General features: G+C 55.4%; 1 protein-coding gene across 3 annotated transcripts in view; it reads right to left on the reverse strand.

Annotated features, from left to right (window-relative positions):
* The window catches only part of MSI2 (musashi RNA binding protein 2), a gene marked incomplete at both ends in the record, with an annotated part of 392,858 nt that overhangs the window by 24,903 nt on the left and 349,887 nt on the right, over window positions 1–18,068 (reverse strand). Inside the window, 2 exons of one of the 3 annotated variants that reach the window (XM_079724999.1) lie at window positions 1,107–1,169; window positions 2,470–2,493. In XM_079724999.1, coding sequence (XP_079581125.1) covers window positions 1,107–1,169; window positions 2,470–2,493 — 87 coding nt within the window. Of the gene's footprint in view, window positions 1–1,106; window positions 1,170–2,469; window positions 2,494–16,763; window positions 16,805–18,068 lie in introns of those variants that run through there. The other 2 variants (XM_079724998.1, XM_079725000.1) reach the window with 2 other exon arrangements.

An 18,068-nucleotide genomic window follows, 5' to 3' on the forward strand; every position in this document is an offset into this window, starting at 1 on the left:
GGGTCCTTTGTAGCTTGAGGCAGTGCCAGTTTGCATGGAACGGATTTTTACTGACATTTCCAAAGGGCCGCACTGTGCCAGTCTCTTACCACCGAGGGTTTGGGTCTTTTTGGCGTCTGCCCTCTGGGCTTCTAATGCCCCACTTCCTGGTACCCTCAGCAGCACCTCCCTCCCCCGGCCCTCCTCAGAGCCCTGTTACATCAAACTAAACTTCCCTGGGTGCTCCAGCGCCCTGGCCGCGGGGTGCTGGGGGAGAGCTGCAAACCATGGCTCCCGGGTTTAGGAGGTGGGGGGCCTCTCGGTGGCCTGGGGGATGGGGGAGCACACAGCAGAAGCCCTGCTTGCTCGGGAAGGCAGAGGGCATCTGGGAGAGAGGGACAATGGCCCAGCTCCAGCCTGAGCCCACAGTGCCGCTGGGGAAAGGTTCCCAGCTCACCCCAAGGGTCCCAGACCCCCTCAAAGGTTGGATTTGGAGACCAGATGACCTGGGCAACCTCATGGGAGGGAACACCCCAATTCCCTTGGCGGCTAGAGTCTCGGAGCTCTCTGGTCTCGGCTCAGAAAAGAGTCTGGGATGGCCTGGGGGCTTCAGGAAGAGCAGCTTCACTCCCTGGGGTCAGGGTTGGCCTCACGTTTGACCCTCGGGGACTAGGGGTTTAGCCCCGATCAGCCAGCCCACTTGCCAAGGGCAGCAGGGGCCGAAGGGGTGGGTTGCTCCAAGGCCAGGACCACGTGGATGGGCTCTGAGTCTCCCTTGGCACGCTAGAACTTCTCTGGCTGGGTCAGAGACTCGAGGCAGGGGGCCTTGTGAACCAGCAAAAGCCAAGGAGGGAAATGCCCACGGGTGCCCTGAAGCCGGTTGTCGGGGGAAGGGGCCGTCCGAAGTCCAAAAGAAATCCATTTTTCTCTTTTGAGGGAGGGAATCATCATCTACCTTTGGTTTGCGGTCCCGTGACTGAGCCCCCCCCCGGCTGGGGCCGCCCCCCGCCCCCCTCCGGGCTGTGGTGAGAGTGGTGGGCAGACGCAGCCACACATCCAACAGGGCCTCTACCTTCCCCTGCACACTGGGCGTGCCTGGGAGCCGCCTGGCCCGCACACCTTCCTACCTGATCCTCGTGCTGCTGCCACCGCTGCCGCCGCCACTGGTCCATAAGCCGCTGCCGGGAAGCCTGGCAGAGAGAGAGGAGCTGGGGTGAAGGAGGGTCCTGGAAAGGGCCACGTCCCCCGCCCCGACACAGAAGACAGGGGTGGGAAGGGATGTCCATGGGTCGGCCTTTAGGAGGGACATGGATCAGCGGCTCTCAGGCTTCTGGAAGGCACAGCATCTTTAGGTGTGTTTGATTGCCACACGTTTGTCACCCGGGAAACTGGTTCTAGACGGCACCCCAAAATAACTGAAGAGGATGAGGAGTAACTTCTCTTGAGAGCAGGGCGAGCTCCCTGCGGCCCCTGCACGGGCACCTTGGTGATTCCCCAGGGCTTGTCCAGAGCTGGCGGGGGCCGAGCATGGCCCGGTCACAGGCAGGGGTCCCTGTGGAGCAGTCAGCCCTGAGCCACAGGCAGGAGGCCCTGGGGGGGTGGCCTCTTGACACTACAGGCACCTTGGCCAGGGGACGGCTTAAGCCTAGCTGTTCTCCTGAGGCCTCAGGCTTGCTTGGCCATCTTGACTCCAGACTTCAGTGCCAGCAGTATCACAGCCCCAGGCCTAGGGGTGAAGCATTCCGGGGGTCCAGCTGGGGGAGGAAGTGTGGGGCTGCAGAGACCTACGTGGGGTGGGCCTGTGGCTCTGGAGGCACATTAGGGGGATTTAGATCTGGCTCTTCTGTCTGAGCTCCACCGTCCCAATCAAGCTGGCACTGAAGGGTCTCCTGGGGGGGGGGGGTTTGATATGACAAGGCACCAGGCAGCAAGGCTGTCCCAGCAGTGGGACTAAACGTCAGAAGGACGAGGTGACCCAGTGTGGCTGCAGAGTGTCCGGGTGAAGGAAGAGGTGGGCAAGTCCCCTCCCCGGGGCTTCTTTCGGCCACTAGCATGTGCACGCACAGCCACGCCCTGGGACACACACAGACACACTCCCCCACGCATGGAACGACCTGCCTCCAAGCAGACGCTTGGAGGCCTGATCCCAAGACCCATGTCCGGTGACTGTGGTTTTAAATGATGTGCCAGAAGCCAGCAGCAAACAAACAGCCCAACGGAGGGGCTCAGCGTTGGCCACTGAGCCTTCCAGATAAGGAACTGCTACAGGACGAGGCGGGTAAGGGAAGGCACATGCACCGTGGAGGGCGGGGAGCAGGGAAGGAGAGAGAGGGCCGTCCCCCAGACACAGCAAACTAGAAGCCCACTAAACTCTAAGACTATTGCCCTAGCTACACAGAACTACTGGGGAGGAAAGAAGTTCAAAAGGGAAGGAGCTATTCTAGAAACGTCAGGCTAAGCTACTTCAAATGCCAACGAAAAGAGACATACTTGCATTTAAATATGGTAATAGGGCTGTTGAAGGGGGAAAAAGAAAGATCCAGGTGAAATAAATGTACACAGCAATGACCCCTGCCAAGACCAAGGAAGGGACTCCCCCACCAAGTCCTCTCCCCATTTCTTCCAGGCAGGATCTAGATTTCTGAAGATGTGGGCGCCTGCGCAAAGTGCTGAAGGAAAATAAGGAAGAGGTCAAGTTATTTCTCCCCATCCCAACTCTACCCCAGGCTCTGCTGCAGGCCCGGCGCAGGGCTCAGGGGACCCTGAGGGAGAAGGAAGAGGGCGGGGACAGGGGGAAGGTCCTTATTCTTTTGCACTCTCTCACTTCTTACTTGAAACAGGTTTCCTTGGAAGCATGAAAAAAACGGTGGTGCGGGGAGGGAGGGGGAGTTGAGTCCATAAGAAGACTTCTAACAAAAGCTCTCTTTTCTGGAGTTGAGTGCATTTTGGACAAAAAGTCAGAGAGAAAGAGAGAGGAAAGAGGGAGGGAAAAAAAAAAAAACCTTATCCAAGAAAGGAAATCCATTATCCCTAATCTCAGATAAAGGCTCCTGCTGGAGGCTGCTCAGCAGATACTGCTAAGGGCTGAATTTAAACTCAACCATCAAAACGGGGCTAAGCGGAGTGACAGGTGTTGGGGGCGGGGGAGCAGGGGACGGGAGCCCCCCGGTGTGCCCAGAGCCGCAGAGACAGCCCTCACAGCACGCCCTCTGTGGCGACACAGCCCGCCGTCCCACCCATCCCCCCCACCCCGCGCAGCCTGGCCTCCTTGGGAATCTCCTAAGCGGGGAGGAGAGAGCGCTGCCCCAGCATCCTGCCCCAGGGCTGTCTTCTTGGTCCACTTCCCCAGCTCCCTGCCATCCCCCTCCTGTCCTGGGAGGCCGCCCAGCCTCACCGGTCACCCCAAATACGTTCTCCAGATGACCTGGCAGCTAAGCCCCTGATGCCATTTCTAAGGCCAATGGGCTCTCCTTGGTGGCGGGGCTTGTGGGGGATGCGTGAGCACAGATCCAGGAAAGGGGTGTGTGTGTGTGTGTGTGTGTGTGTGTGTGTGCGTGCGCGCGCGCGCGCGCGCGCAGGTGCTGGGGCCGCCCCAGCCAGGGGCCATCATGGGCCTACAGCTGTTCCCATGGAGTGCAGCCTGTCTCCAGGACGGCAGGAGGGACCTGAGGACCAGGAGCTTCCAGGGCTGGACCTGGAGGAGGTGGGAGAACAGGGAGAGCCTTGCAGATTCGGCTCCTGGTCCTGTTCTCAGCATCTCTCCCCAGGCCCTCAGGAGCCAGGGGTCACCTGCGGCAGACTCCCTCCTTGGGAAACCTCTTATTTTATTTTTGAAGGGATGGGGGGGTCTGGGTTGCCCTGGCAGGGGGTATTCAGGGGATGACTGCAGGGAATTAGGCAGATCTGGCAGGGCTCAGGGCTTCTTGCTGGGGCTGAGGCCCAGGCAAGCGTGGCAGAGCCCCTGGTCCATGAGTGCCCGTGGCCACCCTAGCACCCCACTGCCCAGATGACCGTCCCCCGTCTCCTGCTGGGAATGCAGAGAAGGGCTCCCTCCTCGACACAGCCTGTCTGGCCAACGCGTGAAGGGGGCAACCAGGCTTCTCCTGGCGAGGCAGGTTAGCCCAATAGCCAAGTGCACAGACACGAAGCCTGTCTGCGTTCAAATCCTGGCTCAGCCACTTACTAGCTGAGTGACTTTGGGCAAGCTGCCTTAACCTTTCTGTGCCTTGGTGTCCCCATTTGTAAAAGAGATGATGATATTAGTCAGAGATTAATAGATGCAAAGTGCTTAGACGAATGCCTGCCAGGAAGTAAGCTTCAACAAGTGTTAGCTCTCATTCTGATGAGGCCCATCAGGTCTCTGTCCAGCCATCAGCCCTGCCCTCAAGACAGGGCTCTCCCTCGTGCAGGGCTATTCCACCTTCTCCGTAGTTGGCCACATGGTCAGAGGGTCATTAGCACACAGGAGGCCTGAATTCCTACTGATAACAGTGGTCTGGAATCTTTCAGGATGTCCCAACTTCATGACGTCATTTTAGTGCATCTACATTTCCATACCTCAAAATTAGAATATGCGTTCCTTTCAGCTCTAACAACCGGGCCAAGCCGGCTGGCGTGACCCCAGTGGCTTAATACCTCCCATTTCTTAGCAGTAAATCAGGCAGCAAGGAGAAAAATGTTTTGCTAATAAAACCTCAGGACTTGAGAGCTATAGGTTGCCTACCTGGCGACTCAGGTGTTCGGAAGGTAGTATGGCCCTCCGGTTAGAGAATCTTGCATTCAAAAAGAGGCTGCCTGGGTACGAAAGAATGAAGCACTAATGGTGGAACTCCAGGCACGGGCAGGTGCCACGCCTCCTAGCAGTTGTCATTCAGACCTAAAGACTCAATCTCACCAGTCTGGAGTTCCTCGCCCCACCAGTGCAATAAAAGAAGGATCACTGGGTTTGGCATCAAAGCCTGGCCGCCAGCCTCCGCTGCCCCTGGCTTGCTTTATAACTTGAGCACCGTGTTTCACTTCTCTGCGCCCCGAGTAACCAACTTCTGTCTCCTGTAAGGAGGTCAAGCCAGATGACCTCTCAAACCCCTTCAGCTCTGAGCCTGCAAGAGCCTGTCTTGCTGGTGTAAGAGGATGACAAACCCAAGTCCCTCTGTCACTGGAAAGCGGCGCCTCTGGGGTTGGCACTATCACACCTCTGGGGTAAGTAACTCACGTAAGTTACCATCTGTTGCCATCCCACGGACAGTGAATGAGATGCTTTTCTGGACTTTCTGGATCTGTGAGAATTTAGTGCCAGTTAGAAGTCAATGGCACTTTTGGTTTTTTGGAGGCTTCTACGACACCACACCTACGTTTTATTGCTTCTGTGGCACTTACCAGTTTTTGCCTTACCTAGGCACAGTTATTTTTACGTGCACATCTGATTTCTCCTGCTGGGTGGCAAATTCTCGTAGGGTGGGGACCGAGTCCCATGTCCCACTTGGGACCTAGTCCAGAGTCTGTCCCACATTAGATTCTTGTGGAGCATCAGCTGGTATGATGATGGTCAGATGCCCTAAGGTGGTGGAGGAGAGCCAGGGCTGGGAGGCACTGCACTGGGTGAACTGAGCTGAAAAGGCAGCACTGCCTGCATGTTTAGCTGCCTCTCCACTCCCGTGACCCTGCAGCCCAGGGGCAGCAAACTCAAATGCCTACAGGAGTGGGCCGGCAACAACAAGAAAGAGTGCCCTGCTCGGTCTAGCGGACTATCCTTACCGCTGGCCGCTCACTGGACCACTTGGGGAGTTTACACAAATGCTGAGGCCTGGGTCCCACTGTTGGAGATTCTGATTTATCTGGTTTAGGGTGCAGCCTGGACAGGGGGACCTTTAAGTGCCTCCCAGGTGACCCCAGGGTGCAGCCGAGGGGGAGAACCTGTGGTTTAAAGGCTTTTCAAAAATTGCAAAAGGTTAAACTGAGGCGCCCATCTGCGTAGTCTGTCACCCGCTAACCTTGTGGAAGGAAGGGCCCTCCTGAGAACACGGTGGAGAATCTAAGCCTTGCGACCATCTCCTCTGAGATCCACTTCAGGGTCTCCGCTCAGAGCAGTGGGTTTCTCGCCTGGCTGAGGGAGCTTTAGCACACAAAGAACCAGGTAGGGCCTTTGTCTCTATCTTTTAAAGGCCTTCCAGATAATTCTGATGCATGCAGAGATGCACAGGATTCTCTGTCGGATCAAGGGCAGAGAATCCTTGATTTAGAGGAAGTCTTGGGGTGTCCTTGGTTCTTAGTAGACACTGAAGGGCCCCCTGTCCTGTCCACCGCGGGGGATTAGGTCACGGACCTCTTACTTTGCGTGTCCTCTCCCCTTCCTGGCTTGAGAAGATGCCGCCTGGGATACAGTTCTGGCTTGGTCACTACTTAATCCTGGGACCTTCAATGAGTGAATTCCGAGGTTCCTTACGGCCCTGACAGGCTGTGATTTCTGAGGCGCATCTTTATAAAACTCTCTCTTATAATGTGCTCTACCAGGAAAGACCATTTTCCCTACGTCGTGCTTGCTTTAAGCACACTCCACCCCCTTCCCCAGCACGCCCTGCATCTCCAGGAGGTGTGGAGAGCTGCCCAGGGTCCCTCCGAGGGTGGGCACTGTCACCCACCTGCAGCTGCTCCAGGCAATTCCTCCTGCCTCCCTCTTCCTCTGATGCCTGGGCCCTGCCCCCAGAGATTCTGATATGTCTGGGTGCAGCCTGGACAAAGGAAACTTCCAGTGCTCCCCAAAGCACGGCTGGAGCTGAGAACACGGCTTTAGGCACTGCTTGCTGGGGTCCTGGGGAGGCAGGAAGCGGAAAGCTCTCCCTGGGGACTCTGGCCCGGCATCCTTCTCCGGGGGGCCGTATTGCCTCCCAACAGAGAGCTGGGGCCCACAGTGCCCTTGCTCACCTAGAACTTCTGCAGGGACCGACCTCAGAGGCCTCCGTAACTCCCGACCCGTTCTCAGCCTCTTATCCGCTCAATAAATATTTATTGAGCACCTACTACGTGCCAGGCGCTATTCTAAGCACTGGGGTCATAGCAGTGAACTAAACACACACACGCTCTGCCCTCACAGAGCTTCCAGTCACTAGTGCTGATGGGAAAGGGGTCTCCAGCTGTGGGACCAGGCTGCACACAAACCAACTCCCCGGAAAGGAGAGAAAATTGGCTACCGAGAAGCAGGGTTTTGGGCTGAAGGGGAGCTCTGGCCACTCTGCCAGCGAGAAGGGGGGGCTCTACCCTGGACCCACCTAGCTTGTAGCCAGGCCCCTGACTGTGTGTACTATAGGGTCTTCTCATAGCTGAGCTCAGGACGTGGGTGTGGCTACACCAAATCCTGCTTGGAGAGGGAAGCAGCGATCGGAAGACTCAGCCTTGCAGGACGGTGGAGGGTAGGGGGTGGCCATTCCAACTAATTCTTTTCTCCAAGATCCAGCAAACAAAAGGAAAGGGAATGGAAGCATTCCCATGGCTATGATCTTGACCTAGCCCCTAAAGGTCTTACCACTTCAATTCAGTTAAAAAAATCACCAAGTTAGGCCCTTGGTACACGTGACCGAGACACAGGTCCCTCAAAATTCTTTTCAGTCAGGACCGACCGAGCTGGGGGCAAATCCTTCCCTTTCTGGGCCCCAGAGAGTTCTAGCTTTGGCCTGACTATCTGGGGCCTTGGGGACAAGGCAAGGTTTCTCTGCAGTGCTGGCCAGAGGGCCAGTATCAGGAATGGCTGATACATTACAAGTGCTCCGCCCCGGCTCCTGGCCCTAGGAGGACACTCGTTCCGCATTGCTCTCTCTCTAGCAAGATTTCAAGGGTGAGAGTGGCCACAGGGAGTTCACTCCAGAGCCAGCCTTCGCTGCTCCGGGACAGCAGTTTGTGGTCCTGGCTAGCCCAGGGACACCCACTTGCCTATAGAACAAACATCAGCCTGTCAGAGACCAAGACCAAGACCTTCAAAGTGTAGGCGTTTCAGGCTGTAGTTTCTCAGGAGACACGAGCAAACTATTCTGAGAGTTTCTCCTTCTCTCCTGTACCACCCCTCCCCTCACTCTTCATAAAACTGCAATTTCTGCTTTGCAGACACTCTCCCACCTACCACCAACGGGTGTCAGGACAAGCCACTGGTCTGACCATTGGTCCTTCTAGAGCTCCCGGTGCAGATGGCTTTGTACATGTCCCGTTCTCAAAGTTTCAGATGTCCAATGGCCAGTTAAAGAGTCAACATTTTGCATCCTCCCCGTAGGATCTCTCACTGAGCCATTTAAATCTAAATGGCCTCAACTCTCCTGGGCCTCCTCACTTTGTCTACTTCCCCCAGCTTCGTTCTTCACGGGCCTGTGCAAGGGCTCGGCACAATTGCAAACAGCAGCCCTATAGTACCCACTTCTGTGCACCAGGACAGCAAAACGTTCAAGTCTTGAGCACCCCAAGACTTTTTGCTGAAAGATCCCAGGCTCCCACCTTGGCCCCATCACTAGCTCCGTGAGTAAATTAACATCTGTGATCTCAAGCTCTCGCTCCTGTAAATGCAGAGTCCATCACTTTTTGACTCCTGAGACAGGCTATTTTAGGTGTTGAATTGGGCACTGACTGGTGGACCATGGGATGGTCAGGGGGTCTTGGGGGGGACCCCCGGGAGGTGAGGGGGAGGCATTCTGGGGGCTCAAGGCAGCTGCTATTTACCAACCAGTACAGAAATGATTAAAAGTTTGAACAGGGGCTTCCCTGGTGGCGCAGTGGTTGAGAGTCCGCCTGCCGATGCAGGGGACGCGGGTTCGTGCCCCGGTCCGGGAAGAGCCCACGTGCCGCGGAGCGGCTGGGCCCGTGAGCCATGGCCGCTGAGCCTGCGCGTCCGGAGCCTGTGCTCCGCAGCGGGAGAGGCCACAGCAGTGAGAGGCCCGCGTACTGAGGAAAAAAAAAAAAAAAAAAAAATTGAACAGCCGGCAGATCACGCCACTGCATGCCAGCCCTAGGTGACAAGGTGACGTGTAGAACCTCCGCTGCTCCTTTGTCTCCTCGCCTTTAAAGCAGACGAGATGATGAGAAAATGATCGTTACACTGATGATAAGAAGAGCAGCTGCCACTGGGGCGCTTTCCACGGCCAAGAGGCTCCCCCGGAGCCATCTCAGTGGGCCCTCGGTGCAACACCCCCAGGGAGACGTTCCTTGGTGAAGGACTCAGGTCCAGAGAGTTAAGGTTAAAGGAGACCATGCACAACGTGGCTAAAAGCAAGGTGGCAAAAATCCCATCTCCCACGCTCATTAGCTGTGCCACCCAAGACGGGGAGTTATGTAACCCTCCCTTGGCCTCATTTGGCTCCTGTTAGCGCGACTAATGACCTCCTTTTAGGGCTGCTGTGAAATTCAGTGAGTGGGTGGCACCGGTGCACCATTATCTGGCACTGGGTGAGCTCTCAGTAAGTGGAATAATAACTTTTTTTTCTATTTTTATTATTATTGCCCAAGGTAATAACAGTAGCGGAGCCTTCCTATTCTAAAACCCTATTAATTTACATGACATTTCACATACAAAGGGCTTTAATAGATAACATTTATAATTTGCCTGTGAGTGGTAAGGATACGTCTTATCTGAAGTACAAGGTGGGTAATGGGACGGCAGGAGGTGAGGGGCTCGCAGGGGCTCAGGGAGGGCCTGGCTGCGGTGGCTGAAGACCCCCGGAGCTCTGGTGCTCGCGCCCGTCAGCTGCGCTGGCGGTCGCTCCTGCCCTTTTGCCCTTGCATTTGTTCAACCCCTCCCAACTCCTCTCGGAAGGGCTCAGCCAGAGGAACCTCTGGGGGCCCTTCCATCCAGTGGAAGCCTGCTCTCTCCTCTGTTCCCAGCACGTGCCCTAGAAAGCAGGGCTATGTCTCTCTGCTTCGTCACTGTGTCCCCAGCTTCTGGGGCAGGGCTGTGATGCAGCAGGTGCTGATAAGCAAGTGCGCAATGGGTGGAAGAGGAACGGACAGGTACAACAGGGTGGGCGAGAAGGGGCCTCTACCTGCTGCAGGCCTTACCTGAATCCTAGCTCGCTCACGGGCGGTGCCAGAGGTCAGACGAAGAGAGTGTGGAGAGGCCCTAAACCAGCTCCACTAAGAGAGATGCAGGACAGGCCCCACACCCTCCCCTGCAAACCCAGGCTTGCCCTGGGGCCTCCTCGGGCTCAGAGCAGGGCAGCAGGGCTTCCGAGGGGGGTCAGCAGCTGCACTCTCGCTCTCCTGTCCTTCTCTAGGTGACTGCAACTGGGCAAGGCTCTTGGCCTCAAAGGAAGCCAGCCCTGGGCAGCCAGCACCCAGGGCCCACTGGGACCAGCTCAGTGCAATCCACAGAGACCCCGATAGGGAACAGCCTAAGGCAGTGGTGGTGACAGCACCCCTGGTCCACAAAGTGTCTGCCCGTGATTCCCTAGGTCTGGGTAGAAGTGGCATCAGCTTCTCAGTGCTAAAGTCTGTTGTCCAGCTGTCCTGGCCCAGGTAAGGGGACAGCACCTGCCCAGATGGGGCACACAGAATCATCACCAGAGGTAGGAATGCCAGGGAGGGAAGCCGTGTAATGCTTTGGGGCCCTTACACCTGCTAATCCCTGCACATGGCGTACCCGTCCCTCACTGGCTGCGTGGCAAATTCCTATTTGCACCTCAAAACCCAGTTCAGATGGTGCCACTTCTTGAAAGCTTTCCTGGCAGTCAATGACTCCCCAACCCTGCCAGCCCTCCCCGCCCCTCCCAGTCAGACCACATAGGGATACATCTGGCTGCCTGTGCGACGCCCCTCCAGGCTCTGACCTCCTCACTCGCTTTATCAGGATCCCTTCCCAATGCCCAGAGAGGATCTAGCCCCGGGCAGGTCCTGATGACCCTGCCCAGCACAGTACAGAGAATGCGCTCTCAAGGTCCACCCCCAACTGAAGGTGCAGGGAGCACCGACGGCGACCCCATTGGTTGGGGTGTCTCTGAGGCAGGGGATGCAAGCTGACCTGGACTCCGGGAAAATATCTCGGGGTAGGACTCTGCTCTGTCTTTTCAGCCTGGGGAGAAGGGACTGGGGGCCCATCTTGGCCTTCTGGTTTGTCCTTGGCTGTCCTAGAGGCGTGAGCTGCCCATCCCTCAGGCCTGGCACTGCCGTCTGCCTCTAATCTCACACTCTATGATTTGTTGTTGTTGTTGTTGTTTTGGTTTTTTTAATGCCTGGTCAGTGACCCTCTCAACAACATGTGAGGAAGGGGATAAGACAAGGAGATCAATGGCCCCATTGGACAGATGGGGAAACTGAGGCCCAGAGGTGGCCTTACTGTCCCAGCAAGCTGGGGACAAGAACGCAGTCTCCCGACTTCCCTCCTGAGAACCGGGGGCTCTGGCTTTGGCACCCCGAGTCACGTTTCCCTTTTGCATGCAGAGGAGTTTTAAGAGGCATGGAAACCTGACTGAAAGTGAAATCCGCAATCCCGTCAATTCAGACTGCTTCAATCCATTTCCGCAAACACTTATTAAATGCCTATTAGGCACGACACTCTGCTTTCATCATCTGGGAATAGCATCAGCTCCTGATTTTCTACGCGACGCGAGGAGCCTGGGAGGGCGGCCCATCCACAGCTCTTGCCAGAATAGGGGTGCGCTGCTGAATTTTACTTCCTCATTTTCTTTTAAAGCAGCAGCTACACTGTCCTGGCTAAGCCTGACTTTAATATTCAAATGAGGGATAAGCCCCCAGTACCCACAGGGCCAGGGGGCGTGGGAGCGGGCTGGCCACAGGAGGAGCTGGCTTGTGATTTCAAATCTGCCTGTGGATCCAACCTGTGAAGGGGGTAATCCCTAGAGATGAAGCTCAGGGCTGGAGGGAGGTGCAGAATAGAGGGCTGGTGACGAAGCAGAGGTGTGCGGGCTGCTGTGTCAGGTGGGCCTTCCCTTTACGAGGGAGCGTTTCTGTTTACAGTGCTGAAACATCTAGCTGGGGGCGCCTGGGACTGCGGACATGTCAACAGACCTGGGAAGCCGACCAGCCCGCCCTGGCATGTCAAGGTGGGCTCCCCTACCCGCCAGGAGCCAGCCACCGCTCGCTGGGGGGGCTCCGCTCTGGAACCCAGCCAGAAGCCCCGAGCCAGGCGGCACGGCAGAGCTGAGGACCTACCACGTCAGGGTATACCAGGGTGCCCCCTGAGGGCATTTCTGGGGTAGGGGGTGAGGAAAGAGCCGCTTACAAACGTAAGCAGAGGAAAGTCCTGAGGTTTAAACAGACGCCCGAGTGAGGGGTACATCCCAAGCCGCTGGTTTTATGATTCCACCACAGTGGCCCTGGAATCGCCTCCTCTGACAGCGTCACAGAGGCTGGGAGGGAGGCCTGCTCCTGTCTCTTCAAGAACTTGACCAGAAAAAGCATAACTTTGCCTGGTGGGAGTACGAGCACAGGTTTCCCGAGTGGGGGCTGAGCACGAGGGTCTCCGCCATGTGGGTGGGCTGGGGGAGGGGTGGACGGAAGGCCTCTGGAGTCATTCCCTGCAGTGGCCCAGGTTATCCATCCAGGCAGGGCCCCAGGCCTTTGGCGTGGCAGCTCTCAGCACGTCTGAACACTTCACACATGTGGTAAACCGGAGGGAACTGACAGGTTGGTGTGAGCTAGCTCAGGAAGCAGCCCCTTGCCCGTGGCTGCTTTCCCCAGTCATCTGGCATAAGGCAAACTCCTTCCCCTTCCAAAAACGCGGGCTCTCTTCACTCTGCTTCCCACATTCAAGCCACGGCCCTCAGGATATGACAGACCACTAAGACTTGGTCTTTGCCCAAAGACTAGACGATGTGACCGAAGCTTACACTGCAGAGCCACAACTGAAGATGGGCTACAGCAGCTTCTCCGCCAGAGAGAACAGGACATCCTTGAGCTATGGCACCTCTCCTCTCCTCAGATCACACCCCCCTCCCTCGGTGTGGAACAGAATGACCATCTTTTAGAGGGACCAAAAATCAACCAGCACCTGAGACCCATCCATCATTAGACTGGAGACATGGAAGGCAACATACGTGGTGAGCAGTTGTGAGTTCCGGATCCAGCAACCATGCAGGCATCACTAATCAACCACAGCTCCCTTTCTGCTGAGCTAAGACTTGGCCTCAAGATCATTCTTAAGCCAGTGCTCCAGGAAGCCAGTCCCCATCGGTCAACATCAGCACCTGAATGAAATCTGTTTTCCGTCACTGAGGACCTAGAAGCACAAACTGGCACTTCCTGAACCAGAGTCCCAGGGTCTCCCCGCCTGGAACCTGTACCACCCGGCTGTTCCCACACAATCATCCTAGGAGGGAGGTGGCAGCACTGAGCCAGGGATGCTAGCCTGACTCTCCTGGCTGCCCCGAGGGCCCTGTGTCTGAGGTCACTTCAGTAGCCGAGGCTGTGGCTCAGACACTTTTTTCACGGTGGGGCTGCATTGACCCTGCTGTCCCAGTAGAGCTGAAAGACCCCCAAAGGGTCACAGCCAACCTGAGGCAGGGGGAGAGGAACAGAACCCAGAGAGGATGAGGCAGAGAGGACGAGGGCAGTGCAGAGAGGGGAGCATTCTGTTGAACTCACCCACGTGGGTCCCTCACTGCCCCCCCGCACCTCTCCAACCCCTTCTGACTCACTTTGGAAATCTGACCGCATCACTCCTCTACCTAAAAATCCTCTAAGGGCTTTTCATGGACTTTGTGGATCAAATGTGAATTCCGGAACCTGCCCCCCTTTCTAACCTCGTCTCCCCTGACCCACCCCCACCCCATTAAGGGCTCTTAACCCCTGGGACCTGCACCGCAGCCCCTTTCAGGTTTGTGGCAGAGATTTTGCTAAGTGTCCCCTAATACATATTTCACTCTTCTTCCTTAATACCAGAATCCTGTTTTTAGCTGGCACACGGTTACCAGGAATAAAGACATTCCTGAGGTTCCTTTGCAGCTAAGAGTGGCCATGTGACTAAGGCCTGACCAACGGGATCTACGCAGAGTGCCACACGTAACTTCTAAGAAGTGTTATTAAAGGGAAGAGATGTGTTCTTCTGGGATGAGTACGTCATGGCTGGAGCTTGAGCAGCCTTCTTAGTCTATAAGATGGAGTCTTACACTGAAGAGATTAGGACACAAGGATAAAAGAAACCCAGACCCTTGATACTGTGGAGCCACATCCAGGCTTCTTTTACACTGGAGAGAAAAAACAAATTCTTATTTTGCCTAAGCATTATTATACTGCATTTTCTGTCTTTTAAAAAAATACTTGATTCAGCGACTAAGCACGTCATTTCTCTACCTGGAATACACTTCCTTCTCTTCTTTACCCAGCTAATTTTATTTGACTTTGTAAGACCCAGTAGTGGTGTCACCCCAGGCAGGACCAGCAGCCTGTCTTTGTCCCCTTATAGCAGAGACAGATTCCCTCTCTCTAGCTAAGCACCTGTCCCATGATGCTCGATGGGTTTGATCACTGGCTCTCTCCCTCAGCTGGACCATGAGCATCCTGAAGGAGCTAGCCTTATTCCTGTCCAGATATTTGGTACCTAATCCACTGCCTGATGATCAGTACATGGGGAGGGAGGAAGGGAAGAGGAGGGGTGAAGCAAGAAGTCCCAGCAACTCCCTTGGGGATTCTCAATCATTCCTTTCACTGATAAGTAGATCCACCAGCAGGCAGCTTCATCGGGGGTGACGGGGAAGAGAAAACCACTCCGGAGAGTGGTAGAATAAGAACACCAGGGCCCACTGTTTCTGAAACTTCCAGTTGTACAGCATTCACCGATTTATAAGGCATGTTCACATATACACATTACCCTAGGTAATTCTAAAAACCTAACTAACTCACTAGGCACTATTATAATCCCGAGGGCTCAGAGGGCTAAGTCACTTGCTCAAGGTCACATGGCTACTATGTGGCCAAGTGGCGCCTGGAAATGAGATCTTCTAGCTTCATGTCCAGCAACACAGGTGCCTCCTCAGACCTGCACCGTACAGGGGAGTTAGGAGAGCAAGCTACGTGCAAACCACATGTGGGCAGGTGTGCACAGTGCGTGCATGGGCTCACACAGACCTGGTGCACAGATGCGAGGGGCTCCAGGTGCTCCGTGGCATTTTCACTTGAGGGCAGGGGGTGAGGCAGAGGAAGGGGCATGGGAGCGGACGGAGCAGCTGCTGCATGCAGACGCTCTGCAAGGAGCAGCTCAAGGACGGGGCCACCTCGAGCAAGTGCAGGGGACACGAGGAAGCAGAGAGGGCTGCGGACAGGCGGCAGCCAGGGGGAGTGCGCATGCTTTCAGAAACCGCACTAGGCTGTCACTGGTACCGGTTATTTAGTGCATTCACCTCCCCCGGAGCGCAAGCAGGACACTGTCAGGCTAAGAGACGGCAGCACACAGCATGTCCGTGGTAAACAATTTATTTTTCTACCTCAGTTGCTTACAGGGGTAAAAATAAAACGGCAATAGGGAGAAGCACAGATGAACTATTTACAGAGATGAAGAAAATTCACAACGGCTAAAACGTCTGTGAGGCAAGCATACTAGGACAAGTTCGCCAAAGCAAAGCAATTCATAGCAGAACAAAATAAAGAGGAAAAAAAGCCATACAGATTAAAAAGAAAAAATAGCACTCATGAAAAAGCCTGAGGGCAAATAAAAGGAAAGTAACCAATGATTACATCAAGCATCTTTAATGAGATGAACACAACTGCACGGGTTGGGTCTAAAGGACACTGACATTCAAAAGGATGGACTGAATGCATCCGACGGAAGCACGCAGGTCACTTCTCACAAACCCTGAGCGTGAACAAGGGGTGACTCTTGAGGGCCCAGCTGAGCTGTACTTCGTTAATCCAAGAGAGTGGGGAAGTGGACGGATCAGGATCATTGGGAAAGGAAGCCCTTCTGGGGGTGACCATCAGGGGTACCGACCTGATCAGCATAGACCCTCTGTGTTTGTGCCCTCTGACCCCAGTGGGCCAGGAGGCCCTTGACGCCAGCAGGGAATGCAAGGCCAGTAGGCAGCGAGGTGAGGGCAGAGGTGCTAGGGAAAGAGGGACCCAGTGTGGATCGGTGGCCACAGGGCCTGAGATGTGGCGGCAGCACCCAGGTGCCTCCACTGTCCCTTCCCGAAGACAGATGTGCATTATTATAGCAACAACCACTGAGGGACCGGCCCCCAAAGACAAAGACCACCAGATAATGTTTATATAATTTTTCTTCCAGATTAGATCGTTCACATTAGTATTTATAGAATAGTCTCTGTGTGTGTGTGTGTGTGTGTGTGTGTGTGTGTGTGTGTGTGTGTGTGTTCACTTCTGGTTCTGTCCGCCATAGGACATAAGTGCTCCAAGTCACATATCCCCAACCCCTGTGGGCACCAGCACTTAAAAGCTCACCCATGAAATGCCCCAACAAGCCTATTTGGTAATTATTTAAAATACTTTGAGGCCTTCTTCCTAGATTCCCTTGAGGAAGGCTCTACAAAGTTTGTGAGAAGTTTCCCTCTGGCCCCATTACATTCTGGGAGGGCGGCAGGTGGAATACGTGGGGAGGAGTTCACAGTGCATACGAGAAGCAAACTGGGAGGGGACTGGAGAATAAAATTGCTTTTAAAAAACTGCAAGAAGCATTGAGGACAGGAGTCTTTTCCAAGAATTAAAAATGAGAAAAAGAACACTCGGTCCAACAGGCAGCTACAACAGTGTTCAGTGGGCACTGACCGCAGCGGGGTGGCCCCGGCAGGGACTGTGTCCTCTCTCTAGTAATGGTAGCACACCCCAATTTGTTATGCCTCTCTTAAGAGCTAGTTGATAAAAATTATGTCTTGTGAAATCGGCAAATAGTCTGCAAAGTGAAATAAGAACAGAAATTAACAGATTGAACTGAAATGAGGGTCCAAAGGGGAAAAAAGAGAGGAGACCACCGATCAGGATCGTGAATAAGTCCAGTCCCCACAGCGATCCACGAGGGCTGGGCTGGGGGGGAGGGGCACGCGGTGGACCGTCTGGGCTTGGGAAGGAGGAGCCACGTCCACGGTGGCTGATCATCACTCAGTCTTTCTGCAAGAGAACCACTCCCACTCTGAGAGTTATCTGAAGCCCACAGCCCCCTTTATTGGAGCAGCTCTCCTTTATTTTCATAGAAGCCTAAAGGTGGGCAGAGACAGGCATTTCTTAACACCAGCTGTGCAACCAGAAAGGTCTGCAGCAAGCCCAGGTCACACAGGTAAAGCAGGGACACCAGCAGATGAGATGGGGATTCACAGAAAGGGCCAACTCAGGGGAAGAGGCGGCACCTTCCTGCAGGGGATGCAGGATACTCGGTGTGTGCTGAGGACACACGGGATGCAGACCTCAGCAGCCCTCCAGGACGGGGGTGTCCCTCCGCTGCTCTTAGCTACCTCGCATCACCCCACAGGATGGATTCAGGAAGGGCTGGGAGGGGTGCGGGAGGTACACGCATCACAAGAGAGACGAGGTGGGCAGTGGGTGAAGTGGGCACCGCTGAGAACATGGAAAAGAAAGACCACGAAGAAAAGACACCAGGACAGCTTGGTGGGGATGAGACCAGCTGTGCTGACGTCGCTGACTCACAGGCATGGGGAGGGGGCCAGCAGAGCCACCCTGACAGGGGCGAGGAGAGGGCAGAGCTGGGCTGCCCTCCCCTGGGTCACCCCTCGACACCCCAGCCCCCTTGGCCAGATCCACTGAAGACATTCCTTACTGGCACGGGGCAAGAGACTCACGTCAGAACGCTGCAAAGCTTCCCTGCCCCTGAGGCCGAGGCTCCAGGAGGAGTCTGGAAACCCACAGGGGCCTGCCTGGGCACTGTGTGCTAGAATCCTCGGCTGCTGGAGGCTCCAGGACAGCAGACAGAGCTACCTTTCCACAGGAGGCCACTCCTCCAGGGGCAGGGTCACCCCAAGCCCGTTCCATGTCCCTTTACCACCACCCTCCCACCGGCTCTGTTCCCAAAGCCCTGGCTTGTGGTGAAGGGCTATAGGCACCTGGGGGACCCCATCTCATCCTACCCAGCCTCGGTTGGTCACTCTTGCATCTCTGTCTGTCCTGCATACATGTCTATCTAGGGCAGACCCAAGGATGCAGGT

This window comes from Hyperoodon ampullatus (genome assembly GCF_949752795.1).
Source record: "Hyperoodon ampullatus genome assembly, chromosome: 19".
Taxonomy (NCBI): domain Eukaryota; kingdom Metazoa; phylum Chordata; class Mammalia; order Artiodactyla; family Ziphiidae; genus Hyperoodon; species Hyperoodon ampullatus.